The following is an 18,799-nucleotide window of genomic DNA, read 5'->3' as shown; positions in this document are numbered from 1 at the left end:
CCTTATTTTTTCTTTTTGCTTTTTAAAATCTGCCACATGTTTCCCAAAGCTAAGAACTGAGTACTTCTCCCCAGTTACACTCTTTGGATTTATGCCAACATCAGTGGGGAAAAAGTAAGCCTGGTAAGTATTGTGTGAACTGCAGCTTTATTCTAAAGTTCCTCTGGATGACTAATCACTTTTAACTAGCTCTTCCCTCCTCCACACCTTACCACAYTCCTCCTTCCAAAAAAAAGCAAAAAAATTAAACAAACAACCCCCCCACCAATGTACAAGCTATAACTCTGTGTTTTCTTAACAAACAGTCTGCAGTGTTTTCACTTTGGCCACTGTTAAAGATGCAGGCATAGAGAAGGGAGTGTTGGACTAGCATGTATTAAAGAAAAAGGAACATTAACATTGCAGATCTCTCTCAGAAAGACTAAAACACTAACAAATACAAGTCGATGCACGTTTGCTTTAAACTAGTGTAATTCTTTTTCACATTAGATTAAACATTTTGTATACCAAACATTACAGTGCTGTTTATCTCCTCCAACCATGCAAAAAATAGTTAAAAATTTGCCACTTCTGCCCACAAATAGAATGACCAATTCTCCTGCACACCTTCCAAAATCAGGATTTGAAATGAAAAAAACAGGAAGTACTAATATCCTCCTTTAAAAGCTTTATAAAGAAATTTAGACACAAAGCTGCCACTTAATACCAAGATGGTACAATTTACACATTTTTACAGAAAGTTCACATTAAGTCAACTGACATTTCTCTCAGCCTCATCATTTGAAAGACCATATCCTGCAAGATCAGAAAGTGATGACTTTAAAAGGATCCTGAACTTACAGCTCCAATCTGCAAGAGAGGGAACAGCAAGTGTCCAGGAATTTTGAAATACTTGGTATTTAACACCTTCAACTCACATAAAGAATTTGAGGCACTSAGCAATTTACAGGATCAAGCCTTACAGAGGTAGAAGAGACTTAACTGGTGCAGTAATTCACAGAAGTTTCCAGAGAGCTGCCAAATAACTTTCTGAAAACTTTCAAGCGTGAATCACGCTTAAATGCTTGCCTGTGAAGACACATGAACTGCAATACATCTGGGGACCAAAGCAGCATCCAAATAAACTTGCCGCTTGGTTATGAACTGAGCATCTCCACTGCAAAACTGATGAAGAATGAAGACAATTTTATGTTCTGCAAAAGAGTTGGGACAGCAATCACAGCACATGTGCCTTTTACTTTTGCTCTCTTGACTGACATGCCCACCCCCCTTTCCTCATTCCTCTGAGCGTCTCTGATAAACAGCATTGCAAGTTGGTTAAAAAAAAAATTTACAAGAGAGAGTTCTGTCGGACACCTATTTACACGTGGCATCACTCCACAAGGAGCTTGATCTCATTGGCTAATAGCTGGTTCATGTTGAAGAGAGCCCCCGGGAGCTTGGTGAGCAACTCTCTCTCCGTGGTCTCAGGGTCACTGTCGACAGAGCTGGAGCTAGCACTCATGTTGTCGACAGCGGCCCCAGCTGGAGGGCCCAGCTCTGGCTCGCTAGTCTCGCTGGCCGTGGACACCACGGAGAGCAAGGACATGCGCCGCGTCAAGCGGCCGGGGGCCAGCAGGGAAGCGGCATAGTCCGCTATGATACCAGCTACGTCTAAATTACAAGCCTTGTCAAAGGCAATGAAACCTACATTTGCATTGGCCTCGCAGACGTAGAATGAACCGTCGTCCTTCATCAGCAGGTCAATGCCGCACACATCCATCCCCAGGATGTTTGACACTTGGACTGCCAACTGCTTGCCTTGTTCGCTCAGTGAGCACATCATTCCTACACCACCTGGAAAAAGTGAAAAAAAATTTGTTGTCTGTGCTCAGGTCACAGGTGACTGACATCCTTCTCAACTGGTCGGTGCTTTTCGGYTGGGGAGCTTCAAAGTGAGCCTGCAAGCACACTTAGAAAGCAACTGCCTTTGCACAGTGACTACTAATGAACTTGATAGCATAGCAGGATTTCAACACATTCTGACCCGCCTTTGTCAGGTCAAGATTATGACTTGCTTAAAAAACAGTTAAGGGATGACTTTTTAGTCAAGAAAAAATACACATTTTTATGATCCCAGGATATTTTAAAAATCAACTAACAAACTACCCATGTTCCTTCTAAGGTAGAGGTTTTCCTTACATGTTTGTAAGTTATCACAAGAAATCTTTCAGCCAAACTAAACCTAGAGCTCTCAATAAGACTACAGATCTAACTGTAGATATAATTGAGGGGGGGTGGGGATTAAGACAATATCATCTGCTCACATCCCTCTGAACTTGCTATCACAGGTTCTTGTCTCTAAAGCAAGMATTGGTGAACATTGATGTCTTAACCTCAGCTGGTTAGGTTCGTAGTCCATCATCTAAGTATAAACTGGCTCACACTTCATCTATCACAATACATAAGTTTACAAATAACCCAAACTATAACAAACAAACAAATGAAAAGAAAACCAAAAAAAAAAAAAACCCACTTAGCAGAAAAATCTTTCAGGCTATATTTCCTCTGCATTAAGCAGAAACTAAAACCTCTCAGGCATTTTSACTAACCAAGACTGCACTTCACATGAACACCTTTTATTCCATCCCTGCTCAGGTTCAGCACAGYTTCAGTCAGGCACCCTCAACCATCCTTCCTCCTTTTACCTGCAGAAACTCCYGGGTCTGACACCCAAAGCTATGCAGAATCTCAGTTCTCAGTATGCTACAATCAATGCAGTAGCTCCTCTTGCACCCACATATGGTCTTTGGGGGAAGAGGTAGCAGGGAGGAACCTGACAGACTTAAGGCAGCACAGAAGATGTTTATTGCCTTCAACAGTTTCCTCTCTTAACATTTTCTTCTACCCTGTTGCCAACTGGCTGCCTCCGCCATCTCCCTTAAGTATTGCTCCCTATCTTCCTTCTTTTTCTGCCCCACTTAACAGGATGAAACAAATTATAACATGGCATTAGCATCAAACTGCCATTATCACATCAGTTGCTCCATTTGTACTCTAGAACTTTCCCCTACTTGTCATCCATTCTATCCATCTAATACCATGAGCAGACRTTGTCTCCTTCTGTGTTTGCTCAATATGCTTACTTAATCCTTATTCTTGTGTTTCCCCTGTAAACCCCCAGCAGTAAGCACAATGAACACCTGCAGCTGATTTCAGTTGGCTTTGTCATTTTTCAACTGGATTGAAAAATTCTGATCAAAACTATGAGCAATGCTTTTCCTACCAAGTGAGCAGTTACTCTGCATCCTCCCATCTGTCGAGCAGCGGAGCATGGTGCCCACCACACGGCCTCCCACTACGATGACGCGCACATCCTTGCCGTGGGACTCCTTAACGTATTTTTGAAATAAGTAAGGAGCATCATGACGGATCAAATGGCTTAGGTCTGCCAAATGGTGCTTGTCTCGTGCCAGGAACACAGCTTTACCTATATGGAGGAAAGAACATGGGGATATTGAAAGCAGCTGCCCATCTAAGCTGCATCAATGAATTCAGCACATGAAAGTAAAACCTCTGATCAAGTATGCTGTCCTTTTTCAYAGGCCTCATCCGTAGCTTATACCCATTTACAAATTCTTCCATGGACAAYAGTGYTCCACTGATTCAGTGCTTTTAAGTKTTCAAGTACTGACAGAGCTGAAGAGACAAGAGTTTAAAAAAAAWAAGAAAAAAGGAAAAAGAAAAAAGAAAAATGTTTTACATAAAGGAGGTGGTCTTGCAGTTTCAACTTCTTGTGRTACAAGCCCTTAGTGAGAGAAAAAAGGAAGAAATACTTAAAGAGCAGCAGACATTTAATTAAAAGCAATTTTGTTCATCTGAGAGGACCCACAGCCTACAGCTTTGACACACAGGAACAAACAACACAAAACTGTTAAACACTGGGCAACTAAGAACTCTCAAGTCTCTAGTATGTCACTGCAGAACTACCCGCTTYTCCATTAGGAAGTTCCAAAGTTCCTCCATTAGGAAGCTCTTCAATACTTAAAAGGGCTCACAACTCCAGAATAAGGTTTGCAGTGGAACAGCTACATTCAGAGGAAAATGTTCCATTCCAAGTATCCAAGATAATTTAGCAGAAAATCCACAAGATATAAAATGAATGGAATATCCTACAACTGAAAAAAAACCTCTTTACAAATCTCTAGCTTTTCTGCAAGCAAACATCTCTAAGACTTGGATTTTTTAAGCTAAAGTAAGTAATTTCATTCCTCTTCCTTTCTAAAGCACACTTCTTTGTTCCTTCCCAATTGTATTAATACTGGTTAAAGTCATTCTTGAAACAGACTCTATCACTTTCTATCTAATTTCCAGTCTCACAAGACTGCACCCCTTTCCATTGTTATCTGCATTTCTCAAATCTTTCCCCTTTCTAAGGGCTCTATGTCATATTACATTTATGTTTTTCAATAAGGCTGCACACCTTCTCTTATGGCAGAACTGTCATTTAATCATGTTATTATGTTAACAGAGTACAAAAATAAATTGATAAACTGCACTCCTTAAGTAAGGGAACAGAAATGCAGCAGTAGCAGAAGTAGGATAAATAATGTGTAAAGAATTCCAACAAGTGCTCCTAAGCCCAACTGAAGCAGCCTCTGTTTAGACAGGATTTAAGGTTTCCATAACACTGAACATTGCTTGAAGAACATGGAATTTCTCATTACAGGAACTGAGAATGTAAGCTTAAAATTCATGGCAAGAAAAAACCTCTGTGTCCTTTCTCCCATCCAAACTTTTATCTCTCCTACGAGAAATTAATTCTACTATATTCCTGAAAGGGAATAGGAAGAATGATGCCCTGGAGGGGAGCTACTTAGTTCTTGGGAACCATGCAGCATCATGACATCTTGGTAAAACCAGAATTGGTCTGTTTGTAGCAACAGCAAACGGTGCATAAAATGAGCCTAGAACAGTACAACTTTTATCCATCAGCCAGTACCCATGACTATGTTTGCCTATTTACTTTAAATATAATTTGCAAGCGCTGCTCATCAATTAATCTGAAAAAATTTCCCCAACTCTCTTAATGTGAAAAGGTATGTACTTTGCATAAATCCGCATTAAAATGCCTGGAATTTAAAATGCTCTAAAGCAAATCKTGAAAGCAGAATTACAGGAATCCTGGCTAAAAAAAGGGAGAAGAAAGTCAAGAGCTGTAACTCTAAAATTCAGTAGATCTTCACAAGAGGCAGTGTCAAGTCAAATGCACTGCCTCTGATATTCCATGGGTGTCAAAATCAGCTTGCTGCAAAATCAAACTCCACCTTGGCTTTAGAGCCCCACCCATACTTTAAAACCACACTAAAGGGTGTTGTTGCCAACAGCAGTAGGTCTGATCTTCCTCAGCCCCAGCACTTTGCTCTCACTCTTCCATTACATTAACACAAGCATTTGTGTGAGTAAATGCTAAGTCATGTAAGGAATTAATCTGAGTAAAAATAATCCATCTAGATCCATTCAATATCAGTTCCTGAATCCATTTACTACATGCCTACCTATAGAAGAACTCATGCCAGCAGAAGAAAAGAGCARCAGAGAGTGGGAACAAACTGATGGACAGAAGGAAGGAAAAAGTGGTGTCTTTTAGTTATGGTTTTATTTAAAGTAACTCCTGGTTTTGTGCTTTAACTTCATTTTWAATCTCTTTATACTTGTGCTTTGATTTCATTTTTAGTCTCTATATACATCTAGTATTTATTAATTTTGTTTTAAAGTATATTAAAAACAGAGCGACTTCCTAGGCAAATAACCTCTGAAATCCTGCTTTCCTTTAGTAATCACTAACACTAAATTAAGTTGATTTTTGTTCCATATTCAATACTTAAAACAAAAGATCAGCAACAGAATTATTTAATCTGAAACTGCTGTAATACCACAAACACCATCAGAGGTATTTTTCTGAAAAACTGAGATCCAGTTTGACAAACAGTATCCAAGACTTTATTTAAATCAGRATCCTATTTATAGACTAAGTCGAGTAGAAAAAATGTGACTGAATGAACTGAGATTTCATTTATTTTGCCYATTTAGAAACATCCTTAAACTATGTAGGCTTCTTTCGACTTCACGAAGGCCAGACTTCCCAGTAATCCAGTTCAAAGCTTTCCTCCCAGAAGTCATCAATGCACCATAATAATGAACTCTCCCCCCTCGCCTTTGCAAGACYGGGTCCTACTAAAACTCTTTCCCAGTGCTGCAGTCTATTCAACATTCAGAATTCAAAGGGTGATAGAATTCAGATGTATTGGAAAGWAATCTAACACCTCACAGAAGACCTTCTTAACTATAATTCCTTGACGAGACAAAATCTTGGAGTGCTGCTCAGAATACTCCTTGCCTTCAGCCCTGACCTCACACCCACCTCGATGACCCCGCGTGTTCTTCACCACCATAGGGAACTCCAGCACTTCCGCCTCATCAATCATTTTGGAAAAATTCTCATGACCACCTGGCAAAAAGAAAACCAACAACATTATGAGCCACCAGTCTGGTGTGGCCAAATTTGGGATGTAATTGCCATAGATTCCTCCCACCCCTACAGCTTAGATAATACAGAAAAAACTATCAGTTAAGAGGATCTTGATCATGGAGCATGATCAGACTTTGAAGGTGTTTGTGATGTGTGCGATACTAACTCCTACTTTGGAATTAAAGACACGAGTCAACAAAGGCCTCTTTTCAAAAGGCTCAATCTAATCTTCCAAATCCAAATGCCCCAATTCTACCATCTTGCTCCAGTTTATCCCTTTTGCTTTATCAAATCCCATCTTTTCAAATGTGTAACAGGAGAATGGCAGACACATAACACTAGTAACACTTCCATCCAAACTACAAACCAAGAAAGCAACACAGAATACAATGACAAGGCATAATCCAGAGAGCAGCAATAACCCAGACCTTGTCAGTCCACTCTCCCCTTTTGAAGGTTAATTTTCCTGTATCTCATTCGTCCTATATCCTGAAGTAGTACTTCAACCTTTTAATCTCATTGCACCTGTAAGGACCTTAGAGAGTAGCTTTTAAGGGCCATTCACACAATTAGGGTTGACACTTCAAGGTTATTTGTGTTCAGTTCAAAGAAGGCTGACCACAACACATGAAATACAGATGAGAAAAGTCAGCAGACAAAGGSACGAGCCCCCTCTAACACACTGGCAGTAGAGTGCAGAAGTCAAGCCAAGACAGTGGTCATAAAGCCAGCAGTAGCCATCATGACCCTGCCATGGAATTTAATGTATCGCATGGAGTAACATGTCATTCAGCACATCCTGCTTTACTAGGAAAAGTCACTYTCACTCATAACTTGATACTTGTAGTTTAAAAAAAACAAATAGAAAAAGGAAGAAAAGATATGAAAGTCATGCTTCTGTCAAATTCCAGAGGCAGGCACTAACAAGTGGGAGTGATTTATGATCAAACAGATATGTTCTGCAATTATTCAGCATCATTCATGGTCTTCCCTTCCCCTCAAAAATTAAAAACTCATTCCTTTCTCAACGAGTTAGAGCAACCACATGTATAAAGAAAGGGTATGTTTCTTCTCAAATGTGTTTTCACAGTAATTGATGGAAATAGTAATTCATAGTAATTGATAGAAAGCCATGTTTTTGCTTTTGTCAGTTTTTTTTCTCATTTTGTCAAGTTGCCACTACAAAAGCCTATTGATGCAATCACACAAAGGGGAGGAAAACACTGGTATTTTCTCAGAAGGAAAGGAAGGTTGAGGGGTATCTTCAGTTCTTTAATAGATTGTAATTAAAAGCAGATAGAGCATCAGGGTAGCTCAGACACATGGTTCCTCTAATCTAGCGCTCTGTCAGGAACCAGAGAATACCAGGCATCCTAGAAGCATGCAAAATAAAACAATATATAACTGTTCTGGTGGGAAACAAATTCCAAACTACTGTTAAAAGGTGAACACAAGGGCTGAACTCTTTGCTAGTCTTGTCCTTTCACAAAAATTAATATATTTGCAGATACTTTCATTCATATAGGAGTTTAATCTACTTTCAGGTTGTACCAAAGTCTAGTTCTCTGTAGTACCTCATGACATTCAGTACCCCAAGTTCTTGTCTGTTGTTTCGGGCAACTGGAGAAGAACAGAAAGCATCAAAGCACTAAGAGCCAAAGTCAGTTGCTTGGAAGGCTGAGGTACAGTCCAAGTACTCTTTTCAAAGCATCACAAGCTAATGAGGAAAGACAAAACCAGAATCACGACTTTAATTTTCTTTTCTGGTTACTCAACACTTAGCTGTGGAACTACTTAAATCTCTATGGATTTCCAAAACTTGACTCCTATCTTTTGCACTGCAACTGTGTAAGTTGTGGTAGGTAGCTATGCTATCCTTTTGATCCAACAGCCTTACCATAGGAAAAAGTGTCTGGAAGAGGCACACCATGACCAGCAAGCTCTTGAAATGTCCAGAACTTGTTGACACAGTTGAGGATGGCTTGAGGACGATTCATCAATCGACAACCCATCTTCTCTAAGTGGCGAAGGACTGTGATGTCGCTGTCACTCTGGACCCAAGGTGTTGGCACACGCACAACCACCACTTGTGGGTAAGCAGTAATAAGCTCCCCTTTCACCCGGAGACCTAAAGAAGGAAAAGAAAAACATCCCAGTCTTAAGTCATAAGGTCTTCAGGAAAAGGTAAACAGGCAAAGAAAAACCACACTCTCTGTGATCACAGAGATACCAGACTTCAACAGTGAGTGTTAAAACAGCAGAATGCTCCCTAGCATGCATCATGTCAGCTGTGCTGTTTCATACATGTCACTCTCAACCCACTTTTTAGGAGTAAGCAAAAACCAGACTTTATTAGGGCCCACAGTCTTGTGCTCCTTCCCAGGGTGAAGGACACTTTTTATAGGTTGACACATCATCCTTTCTACGGGTGTAAGCTGCACACTACATTCACGTCAGCTGTATCAACAGCTCAGGAGGTTCCTGCCTCCCACCGCTGGTTCTTGTCTACAGGATGCAGTTCATACCTTTCCCAGTCCCAGCTGTATTGATCCCTCTGTTTGTGGTATCACGTTACACAACATATTGCCAAAGTAACAGAGACTAGATACGATCCTTAAAAAAACACAAAAAACCAGCAGTATTTTTAACAGGTAACTTCAACAATCTGATTTATATTAAATTAGTACTCAGARATAACTTTACCAGCTAACAGGGAAGCACCCTGTGACAAAGGCAGGAAGGAATGAAAGCCAGATTTGCTACCAATATCAATATAGCACTTAATCAAGACCTATAGTTTTACAGGCTAATTCTCTGAAAAAGAAACACTGAAAGACAAGCTGCAGGAATAGGAATATGACAGGATTGGACGGGAAGGCATCAAGCTCAATGGAGACAGTCTGGCATCTGAGGACGGGAAAAGACAAACCACATTTGATATTCGCTTTATTTGCCTTATGTTCAAAGCAAAACTTTATGACTTCAACATAAAATACTCAGCTCACACTACTGTCAGCACCTTAAGGGTTAAAACAAAACAAAACAAAAAGGTGAGCTGGGAAATCACAGTGCATCTGCATTTTGTGCCTACCAAAGGCACACTGTAACTATTCAGATCTAACCAGATTTTGTTACTTGATTACTCTATTCCAAAGATGCTACTTTACGAATACAGACTTGTATCTACTCTACCTGAAGGCACAAATTGCCGAGCAATATAGTTCATTTCAAGGTGCATTAGAATTAATTGGGAGGGAATTGGGGAAGAGGGGGGAGAGAAGAAGCGGGGGGTTCCCCTCTGTACTTTCCTTTTTTCTTTTCCTTTCCCAGCCAGGATGTATTTTAGAGCTTGCATTAAATGTAGTGAAGCAACCACCTAACTCCCAAAATGGAAGTTGAAATGTGCTGCCCAGTCCTCAGGAGAACACAGAACCACACTCTGGAAAGGCCAAAACAGAGCCACATCCAATACAAATCCCTTTTTCCAATCCCCACAGCCATAATTGCACAGAGATGAGCAAACATAAGCAGACGGGTGCTCTGGCTGCTCACCTCATTAGCACCAAGCACTGCCGCATTGCAGCTGACATGACTCGCGTGTTTAAGCAAGCAGGCTCCAGACACAYACACACACCCCATTTTAGAGAGGCATCTCAAGCAAGATTAAAAACAAGACACTGCCACAAACCTAAGCAGACTGTGAACAGCACAAAATGGACTACCATCTCCTTTAGCTAGAAAAGAAGTACAGATTCAGCAAGCAAAAGATTTTTTACTTATTACTCAGATTCCACCTTATACATGTATTTTTCCACTTAGGTGCATGCCCAATTACACCCACTTTTTGCCAATGTAATTGCATGCATGTCCTGATCCACGTGCAAGCTATGCAACAATCATTTTTAAAAGGACTGCATTTTCTACAAAACCCCAAAATTGCCACCGTTATCTGTGTTGTGAACCAAAACGACAGTTTTCCAACTCATACTCTCTCAGTCTATTTTGTTGTTTTGCTTTAAAGTCACGCCACATGCTGAAGGTTTGCACCATGGAGTCTGAAAAAGAAAAACAGCAGTTTGAGGAGATGTGCTTGCCTCACATGGAATTCTCCTGTATACCTGTGTTAGACTTGACTATCAGACTGGTGTAAATTTAGCCAGGCCACCATCCCCCTGAAGTGACTTTTGAAGYACAATGATGTTACCAACAGAACAGTCTGAGCTTTTGTTCCAGATTCAGTCATATTCTCTGGTCTCTGGATACTGTTCTCCCCTGAACAAAAAAAAAAAAAATTCTCTCCCCTTATAGAAGGTAGTTTACAAACAAAAAGAAGAGCTACTCAATGAAATGTATAATTTGAATCAGTACTACTGACATGCGCCATAAAAATTAGCTGCGGTCTCCCAGCAACACAGTGCTGCAAACAGAAGCAGCTTTATTACAGTAAAAAGGAGAAGCAGATTCTGCCATTTTGGAACAAGCATGCATTCAGCATTCCATCTGAGACCCATCAGTTAACGATCAGGTTAATGGTCAYTATTGCCAAGTGGGCTGATAAAATAATATTTATTCACTATGATGTGCTGAAAGCAGTAATACAGAAGATATTAATGAGTACAGTTCATTTTTTTTTTCCCATAAACCATCACGAACATGAAGAGGAATAAAGGAAGAAAAGATGTTACAGAGGTAAGAGTGGCTAAGAGGCAATACATTTCTTTTTAAATCAGAGTGTCCTAAGTTGAAAGGGACCCACAAGATTCATCATGTCCAACTCCTAGCACTGCACAGAATAGCCCCAAGAATCACACCATGTGCCCAAGAGCATTGTCCAAACATTTCTTGAACTCTGTCAGGCTTGGGGCTGTGACTATTTCCCTGGGGAGCCTGTTGCAGCRCCCAACCACCCTCWGGGTGAAGAGGTTTTTCCTAATACCCAACCTAAATCTCCCCTGAACTCAGCTCAGCTTCATTGCCTTAAGTCYTGTCACTAGCCACCACAGACAAGAGATCACTGCCAGCCCCTCTGCTTCCCCTCATGAGGAATCTCCAGACCACTCAAGGTCTTTCCTCAGCCTCCTCTTCTCTASGCTGAATAAACCAAGTGCCCTTTTTTACAATGTGGCAACAAAACTGCACACAGCTGAGATGAGCCCTCTTTTCTTTGCAATAATAGAGCCATCCTGATCCCAAAACAGTAATAGCAGGTTACACTTACAGCTGCCTACAGACAATGAACCAACCTCACAAACACACAGAAGGCAGACACTCACATCACACAGAAATACCTTGACAAATAACAAGTTGGTCAATTTGTTGACTTTTTCAGTGGGTGCCCACAACACTGTAGACACAGCAAAGAGATAGCTATACAGTCCTTTGACATAACAACACTATAAGGCAGCAAAGGGWGATTTCAAGCTTATCCAATTTTTCACCATATAACAACCATTTTACCAGTGCCTGAGGAACAATTTTTTTAGGTTATCATAAAATATCTAGGTATTCTTTGGTTCCGTGATGCAAAGACTCCTGAGCTGGAACACAATACAACAAAAACAGATGTAAATTCTGCTCTTGCGCAACACCTATGCTTTCACTCAGTTCCAGCTGTCTTTGTTCCTCCTCTGCAAACATGGTACACCTATGACATTATACACAAATCATCACAGTATTCAAAGTACAAACGGAATTTTTGCAATGTGAACTGTAATCACCTGGGAATTAACTTGACTAGTTACACCATAGCCCTCAAAGTCAGAGCCTCAAGTTTCTCTCAAAAACAGCTCAAAGTAGCACATGATAGAACTGAGTGGGTAAATGCATGATTATTCATCAAGTGGCCCAACCAGCCCTCCTGCTTTTCACTCACAAAGAAGGGCACGTGAGCTTAAAATACAAAGCAGCTGGTCTCTGCTAAAAAAGCTTATTTTGACCCAAACAGGTAAAAGTCATCACAAGAACCTGTAAAAACCAGAGAAAACAGACAGCTGTCTAAAGCCAGAAAAAAGACTCAGAGATTATTGCTGCTGTTGCCTGTGAGATGAGAAGATATGTCTATACCCTTATAAAGTTCCTGAGACACTAACCTCCAACAGCAGACCCTAGTTGCATAGTAAGATACTCAGGATGGCWGCTGCCGGTCAGAAACCTGATTTAGTACAATTTTAGGGTGGACGTACATACTTTGGGGAAAAAAAAAAAAACCAATGATGGTATTATGGATGGCTAAAAAGGATCAAGATTTCAAGCAACTGTGTGTGGCTTCTGAACATTTTAATTCAGATCCAAGCAGTATTTTAAATTGCTTACATTTTTGAAACTCATTACATTCTGTTTGCAGCCTACACAAATCCCTTCCAATCTCTACAAGAATCATTCATCAGCAGATTAGTAACTACTGCAAARCAGTATCTCATGTCCAGTTTGCATGTTACAAACGACTGTACTTTTATCTGAAACAATGCAAATGTTTTCATAGAAAGAACATAGTTTCAGAGGTCTAAAAACTTTGCAAGGACATCAAAAATAATTTCAGATGCTTTATATATCTTGATTTACAAACATCAAGTACTTCTAACAATAGATTAAACCTTAGTAATATTAAATAAATTTTAAAAAGACGAAGCTTTTCACTGTGCCTGAAGACAGCTGGTAAACTGCCTTGCTACCAATGGAAGCTCATGACCTATCGAATCAYATTTCTGACCAAGCAGATCAAAAGAGGAATGATGCACAAAAGGTGGATTTGACAAAGCTACCTTTGCAGGGCTGAAATGAATTCAGTGACGTAATACATTCTAGTCATATTTTTTTTCAAACTGACTTCTAAATGTATATAATTCACAGAATTTGTCTGAGAATTGTGTGACAACAAGAAGTGCCCAAACATGACAACTAAGTTAATTACTGCATGTAGAATATGAGTAACTATGCAAGGAATCCTCACTGTGTGGCCTTAGCTGCCACAGACTACCATTTTAACTTCAGTGAGTACTTCTGTCTTTAGMAAAACCCCTAATAAATAATACCAGCTCTCTGAAATACATAAGTAAAATGAATCAGGAAAGTGTTTCAGTATTCAGACAGATCTGGTATGTGGAATACATTTTCTAACAGGCATACCAGCATACAAGTGGAATAATGGTTGGTCATTGTGCATGCAGCATTTCAAAAAATAAAATCTGAATCAAATTTCACAAGCACAAAACATRCAACAGCTCCCATTCCCAACAGGAGCTAGCAGGGTCTGGAAGCTTCCAGATATATTACCCAGATTTTTCCTCAGAGATCTGTATGCTATCCTGAAAGTCTTCAGCTCTCACAACTTGGTTATACAAATTTATTCATCCACCCATACACAGAGTTGCTAACGTTTCCCAAATGAACAGTCACTCAGCAAGCAGGCTATAATGAATTCAACTCAGTCAGCTGGGAAAAACAGGCAAGCCTTCTATCACACAAACCTTTCCTCATATTCTGATGGTACTACATCCTGCTACTTGCTCTTGACAATTCATCAGCTGTTTTCGCAGACATCACTAAACTTTTCTACAAGCCTGGACTCAGTCCTGGTCTCAAATCAGTGCATTCCAATTTCTGGTTCATTTGTCCTCCCAGTATCTGTCACCCACAAGACACTGCATAATATTTGCATTAAATCATTATAAAGTGTTTAATAATTACTTACAGTTTACTTGCAGGGAATTAGATGTGTTTCACCCTAACTGCACTTGCAGGGAATTAGATGTGTTTCACCCTAACTGCCATGTAAACGCAAACTTAAAGCTCAAATGGGAGATATCACAAATTTAATTGCAGATTACTGCAATAACTAGTTATACATTCCCTCACTAAACTCAGCCACAACTAAATCTCTGAAATTTTCACAACTCAGCATACTTCAAACATACATTCTGCCAAGGCTGTGGCAGAACTTAGAAATAATTAACAGAAGTAGAATTCACATTCATGAAATACAACTCTATACCTCAAAAGCTTGCTGCTCTATTGATTTAACTTTATGTATCTATCTTATAACCCAACTCYAAACAACATAAAATCCCCAGAAATTTGGTGATAAACATTATATTTTCCCCAACTTCTTGTTTCAAACCTTGTTTGAAACTTCACTGAAATATCCAAGTGTTTTGGAGCAATGAGCAAAGCCTGGGGGTTTTGCCAAAGACAGAGGCAGTCACTGAAGTTAAATTTCTCTTCTGAGAAGTGGCTGCGAGTGGCAGCAGTATGCTAGATRAAGTATCACTATTTAAATGCTATTTTATTTGAACCAGAACTTAACCCCTGAAAAGCAGCTAAGCACTGAAATTTTAGAGAACCACCCATTTATTAACACTAAACTGAACTTCCCCCATTGAAGTTACACAGGAATTTTCTCTGTATCACTTATCACCTGATAGCCACAGTTTATTAGTCTAAACACTAATTTGYCACATTTCCACCAAAATTGTACTGCCATGTAAAAGCCTCTTTGGTATCTAGTATTACCAAGCTATTTTTTACTCTGGTGTCCACAGAAACAGATTTCTACAATAGCTCAGTGCTGTGTGTTTCCAGTTCATATTCTCTCCCTTCCTATCTGTCTAGGTTTGAGACAACCCAAGACACTATCCTACCAACTAGATTTTTTTAACCAAATTAACAAGTGATAACATTCAATCCTATGCGTTTAATATGACCACACCCCTCCACAAGAACTTAAACCAGGAAAGTTTTCTCACCAATGTACACTTCCATAGCTCAACAGYTCCAACAAAATCACATGGAGTAGAGACAAAATTCATCTTTCTAAAACAGTATCATGACATCATATTCTGAAAAAAAAGTAATTTGGAAACCAGGAGCAATATATTTAGCAAGGCCTTATGATGAAACTTGTACCTAAACCCACTGCTCAGCACAGGCCACACTTCAAAAGCAGACATCTGTTTACAATCCAGACATAGTTTATATGTGGTTGTAGGTAAGACCTCTTAAATCTCATTAGGATTTCTGTACAAKAGTTCCCACTATGAGATCTCAGAACTTTCCTGGGTCAAATAAGCAAACTTTACAAAGTTTAAAAAATCTAAAGCATGCTCACCTGACAGAACACCTGCTTGGGGAAGGTATCTGTCCTGTACCATCTATCCAGCGCCAGCCAACACTGAAAGCCTTAAAAAYAACAAGTTCTGGAATCCCCTCCCTAACTCAAATGCAGAAAGTCATAAACACTAAAAAATCCCATCCTAAAATGCAAGTCTTCAGTGTTACAGAACAAGAACAGAACCATAAAATCATTCAGGCTGTAAAAAGTCTTAAAGATCAAGCCAAACTATTAATATTGCTAAATATTTGCAAACTAATCTTACTGTAAACACACTAAACCTTACTATAAACCAACCTTACTATAAACTCACTCCACTCTTGACATTYAGTCAGTCTTTCACATGTTTTACATGTGCAATTTCTGTTCATTTTGAATAGCAGGTTAAGGAAAAAAGTTAAGGATACACCTGGAAAAAAAAGGTTGATTGAAAAGGTCTTTCCAAAAGTAGAAAGAAATCCCAAGGAAGATTTCAAGCAACTCAGAATGGGCTCTCCTCCCCTCTGATATGAATTTAAATTTTTTCCAGCAAGACCAAAAATCAATTAAATACCTTTAAAATGCATAACATAATGCAGCTCGTCTCTCTTTGCTACCAAACAATACCTTCTTACATCTCAGTAATTTGCCCTTTTTTTTTACTTATGCAAAGTGCTGAGCAAAGTGGAGAAGCATCTGATGTGAGTTTTCAATTTGTAATGAAGACATAGATCCTTCATATCTGTCTCTCATAAGAGAAAAGACATCTAGAAGGACTTCTACATTGCCAGAAACTTTTAAAAAATTATATCCAACTATCTGTCCTTTCCAGTTTGTCCTAAATATGTTTAGCTGAGCCAGAATTCTGGGAATGAAAAGATCCCCTCAATTTACTGTTTTGACCTGTTACTGCAGTCTAAGGCCTTCCTAGTCAAAACTACATTAAATTTATTAATTGGAAGCACTGATTTTWGAAACAAATGCATCCTTCTCAAAGGAAGGAATTTACCTGTGGTATTTTGGGAAAAATATGAGTTGAAACTGACTCCAAAGCTTGCAGAGATAATACCACCTCCTGCCAACTGGTAGATTATGTATGTTTTTGTGAGGCTTTTTTTAATTTGTCAGAGAAAAACTTTATTTACTCAGATACACAGTATACAAGAGTATTGAGTGTCATCATCAGTACAGTATTTTCCTACACCAACACCTCCATCCCCCAAAAAATTGTTCTAGACCAAAAGTTTCTTAGTTTTGACGGACATTAACATAAAACCATTTACAAAGCAAAGCTAGAGAAGAAAGAATTCAATTTTTCCCACAATTCTGTAAGCACACTCACTAAGCTCGTCYCCTCTTTCTGGCTTTAGAGGGTTAAAACTACACTGCAGTATCTGTACACATGCTCCATGCCCATTTGTAATGAAAATACAGACAGAACATCACAGTATTATTCCTCACCTGATCTGCATGCAGAAGTTTCCACCTCATGACAAAAACATGCTACTAATTAACTAATTAAGTTACTTACTTAGTATGCTTCCTAATTATTACAATCTGTAACTTTCTTAAGTGTTCCTCATTATTATGCAGGTACACTATCCTTCCAACCAGTCCAGTCAAACAGAAGAATCATGCAGTGGTTTCTTTGTACTCACAGACAGAAGGCTAAAGCATGTAGAAGGGACATCCCTCACTCTCACCTTGTTTTGACCTTTGAAGGCAACACATTTAAGAGATGAGCTATTTTACCACTAGTCTCTAGACTGTAAGGGTAATTCTGAGTTTACTAATGCCTACAAGCTGGTAATCTTTCTAAACACTTACTCTAYACTACAAACTAAAGCTCTATTGTCTTTTCCAAAACAATCATCTGCCCAATTTACAAAGAAACAAAAAATCATTAAGGGGCTACAGTTCTCATCACAAACAAGTCAATGGCAGAGAAGAGTAACAAAACCTTTTTTACCATTTCAGGTATGACAAGTCTCAGTTCATTTACCTCTTCCACAGATTCCTCGACGAATCGCCTTTAAATATTTGCAATTATATTTTTCTTCATGTTCTTCCACTTTACAGCAACACAGTCATAGAATTCCATTACCAAATGCCACTCTTGATCTGCTCTTAGTAACAGAATTGCAATTTACATTCATTCCTAGACTCTGCCTATAACAATTTAAAAAGATTAAAAACTCTGGAAGCAAAAGATTTAACAACATGCTATGAAACTTGGAAGACCCAAGCAAGAAAGGGGAAGAAATGAACACCTCTTTAGAAATTCCTGTGTTGGAGAAAGCACTCACATAGAGTTGTGGTTCTAAGACAATTTAAGTCTCTCTTGCTGCCAACAGTTTTAGTCTCCAGCTCTTACGATCCTACAGTGGCATGTAATACCACCCACTCCCTCTCACTCATACACAGACCCACTGGTGAGTCGGTAAGCTTCCWACACCAGCAGAAAACTCCTCTTTCWTGGAATTCAATTTCTGCAGGTATTGCAAGCTGAACAAGCTCACTGTAGGATCTGATCAATCCAGGTGTCAACTGTAACAGAGAAACCTGGATCACAGCAACAGTAAGGATCTGAACAGTTTAAATTGTCAAGARAGTGCTGCTTTGAGAGTGTAGAATTCTCTACAGCAAGGCAGGTACTTTTCTTTATACATTTTCAACTCTATGGTCACTATGCTAGCTCAGCCTCAAACTTTGTAAAAACAATCAATCAGACTGATTTCTGTTTCTGCAACTCCTGTCCTCCTGATCTATGCAGGTAATACATTCTCCAGTGGCTTCCAYTCTGTCAGGTTATGAAAAATTTGCAGCAAAACTGCAAATACAAAGGCCCAGCTAACAGAGCTGTTCGAGCAGGATTAACAATTACAAGCAATAAGACATGCAGTTTATATGTACAGTATCACTTTTGCCTGCAACCACTGAATTTTTTCAACTCCAAGCATCCACAAAGGGCATGCACTTTCACAATCCTGCCTCACCTTTAGTCCCAAGCATGTAAGGAGGAGTGCACAAAGAACCATTTCAGTCTTAGGCCAGAATGATCCTGGGAAGATTGACAGAAAAACAAAAGGAAGCAGGATATGAACACGCACATTTCAAAAGTCTCCAGTCAATATTATGTTATTTCTGCTTTTTTACCTGCACTTACAACATGACTTCAATCCATATTGAAYTCCTCARTTGAC

The 18,799-nt window shown here is 39.3% G+C and overlaps 1 protein-coding gene across 7 annotated transcripts in view; it reads right to left on the bottom strand.

The window, feature by feature from the left end:
- The window catches only part of RIMKLB (ribosomal modification protein rimK like family member B), a 54,087-nt gene that overhangs the window by 10,628 nt on the left and 24,660 nt on the right, over positions 1-18,799 (bottom strand). For 5 of the 7 annotated variants that reach the window (XM_057375795.1, XM_057375797.1, XM_057375794.1 and 2 more), the window contains exons 4-7: positions 8,409-8,639; positions 6,404-6,490; positions 3,266-3,469; positions 8-1,836 (exon numbers count right to left, since the gene is read on the bottom strand). In XM_057375795.1, coding sequence (XP_057231778.1) covers positions 1,373-1,836; positions 3,266-3,469; positions 6,404-6,490; positions 8,409-8,639 — 986 coding nt within the window. In that variant the 3' untranslated portion in view covers positions 8-1,372. Of the gene's footprint in view, positions 1-7; positions 1,837-3,265; positions 3,470-6,403; positions 6,491-8,408; positions 8,640-18,799 lie in introns of those variants that run through there. The other 2 variants (XR_008965961.1, XR_008965962.1) reach the window with 1 other exon arrangement.

Source organism: Malurus melanocephalus, unplaced genomic scaffold (genome assembly GCF_030028575.1).
Source record: "Malurus melanocephalus ecotype Western Australia unplaced genomic scaffold, MMel_1.1 scaffold_259, whole genome shotgun sequence".
Lineage (NCBI taxonomy): Eukaryota > Metazoa > Chordata > Aves > Passeriformes > Maluridae > Malurus > Malurus melanocephalus.
This window is presented reverse-complemented; position numbering and strand designations above follow the sequence as displayed.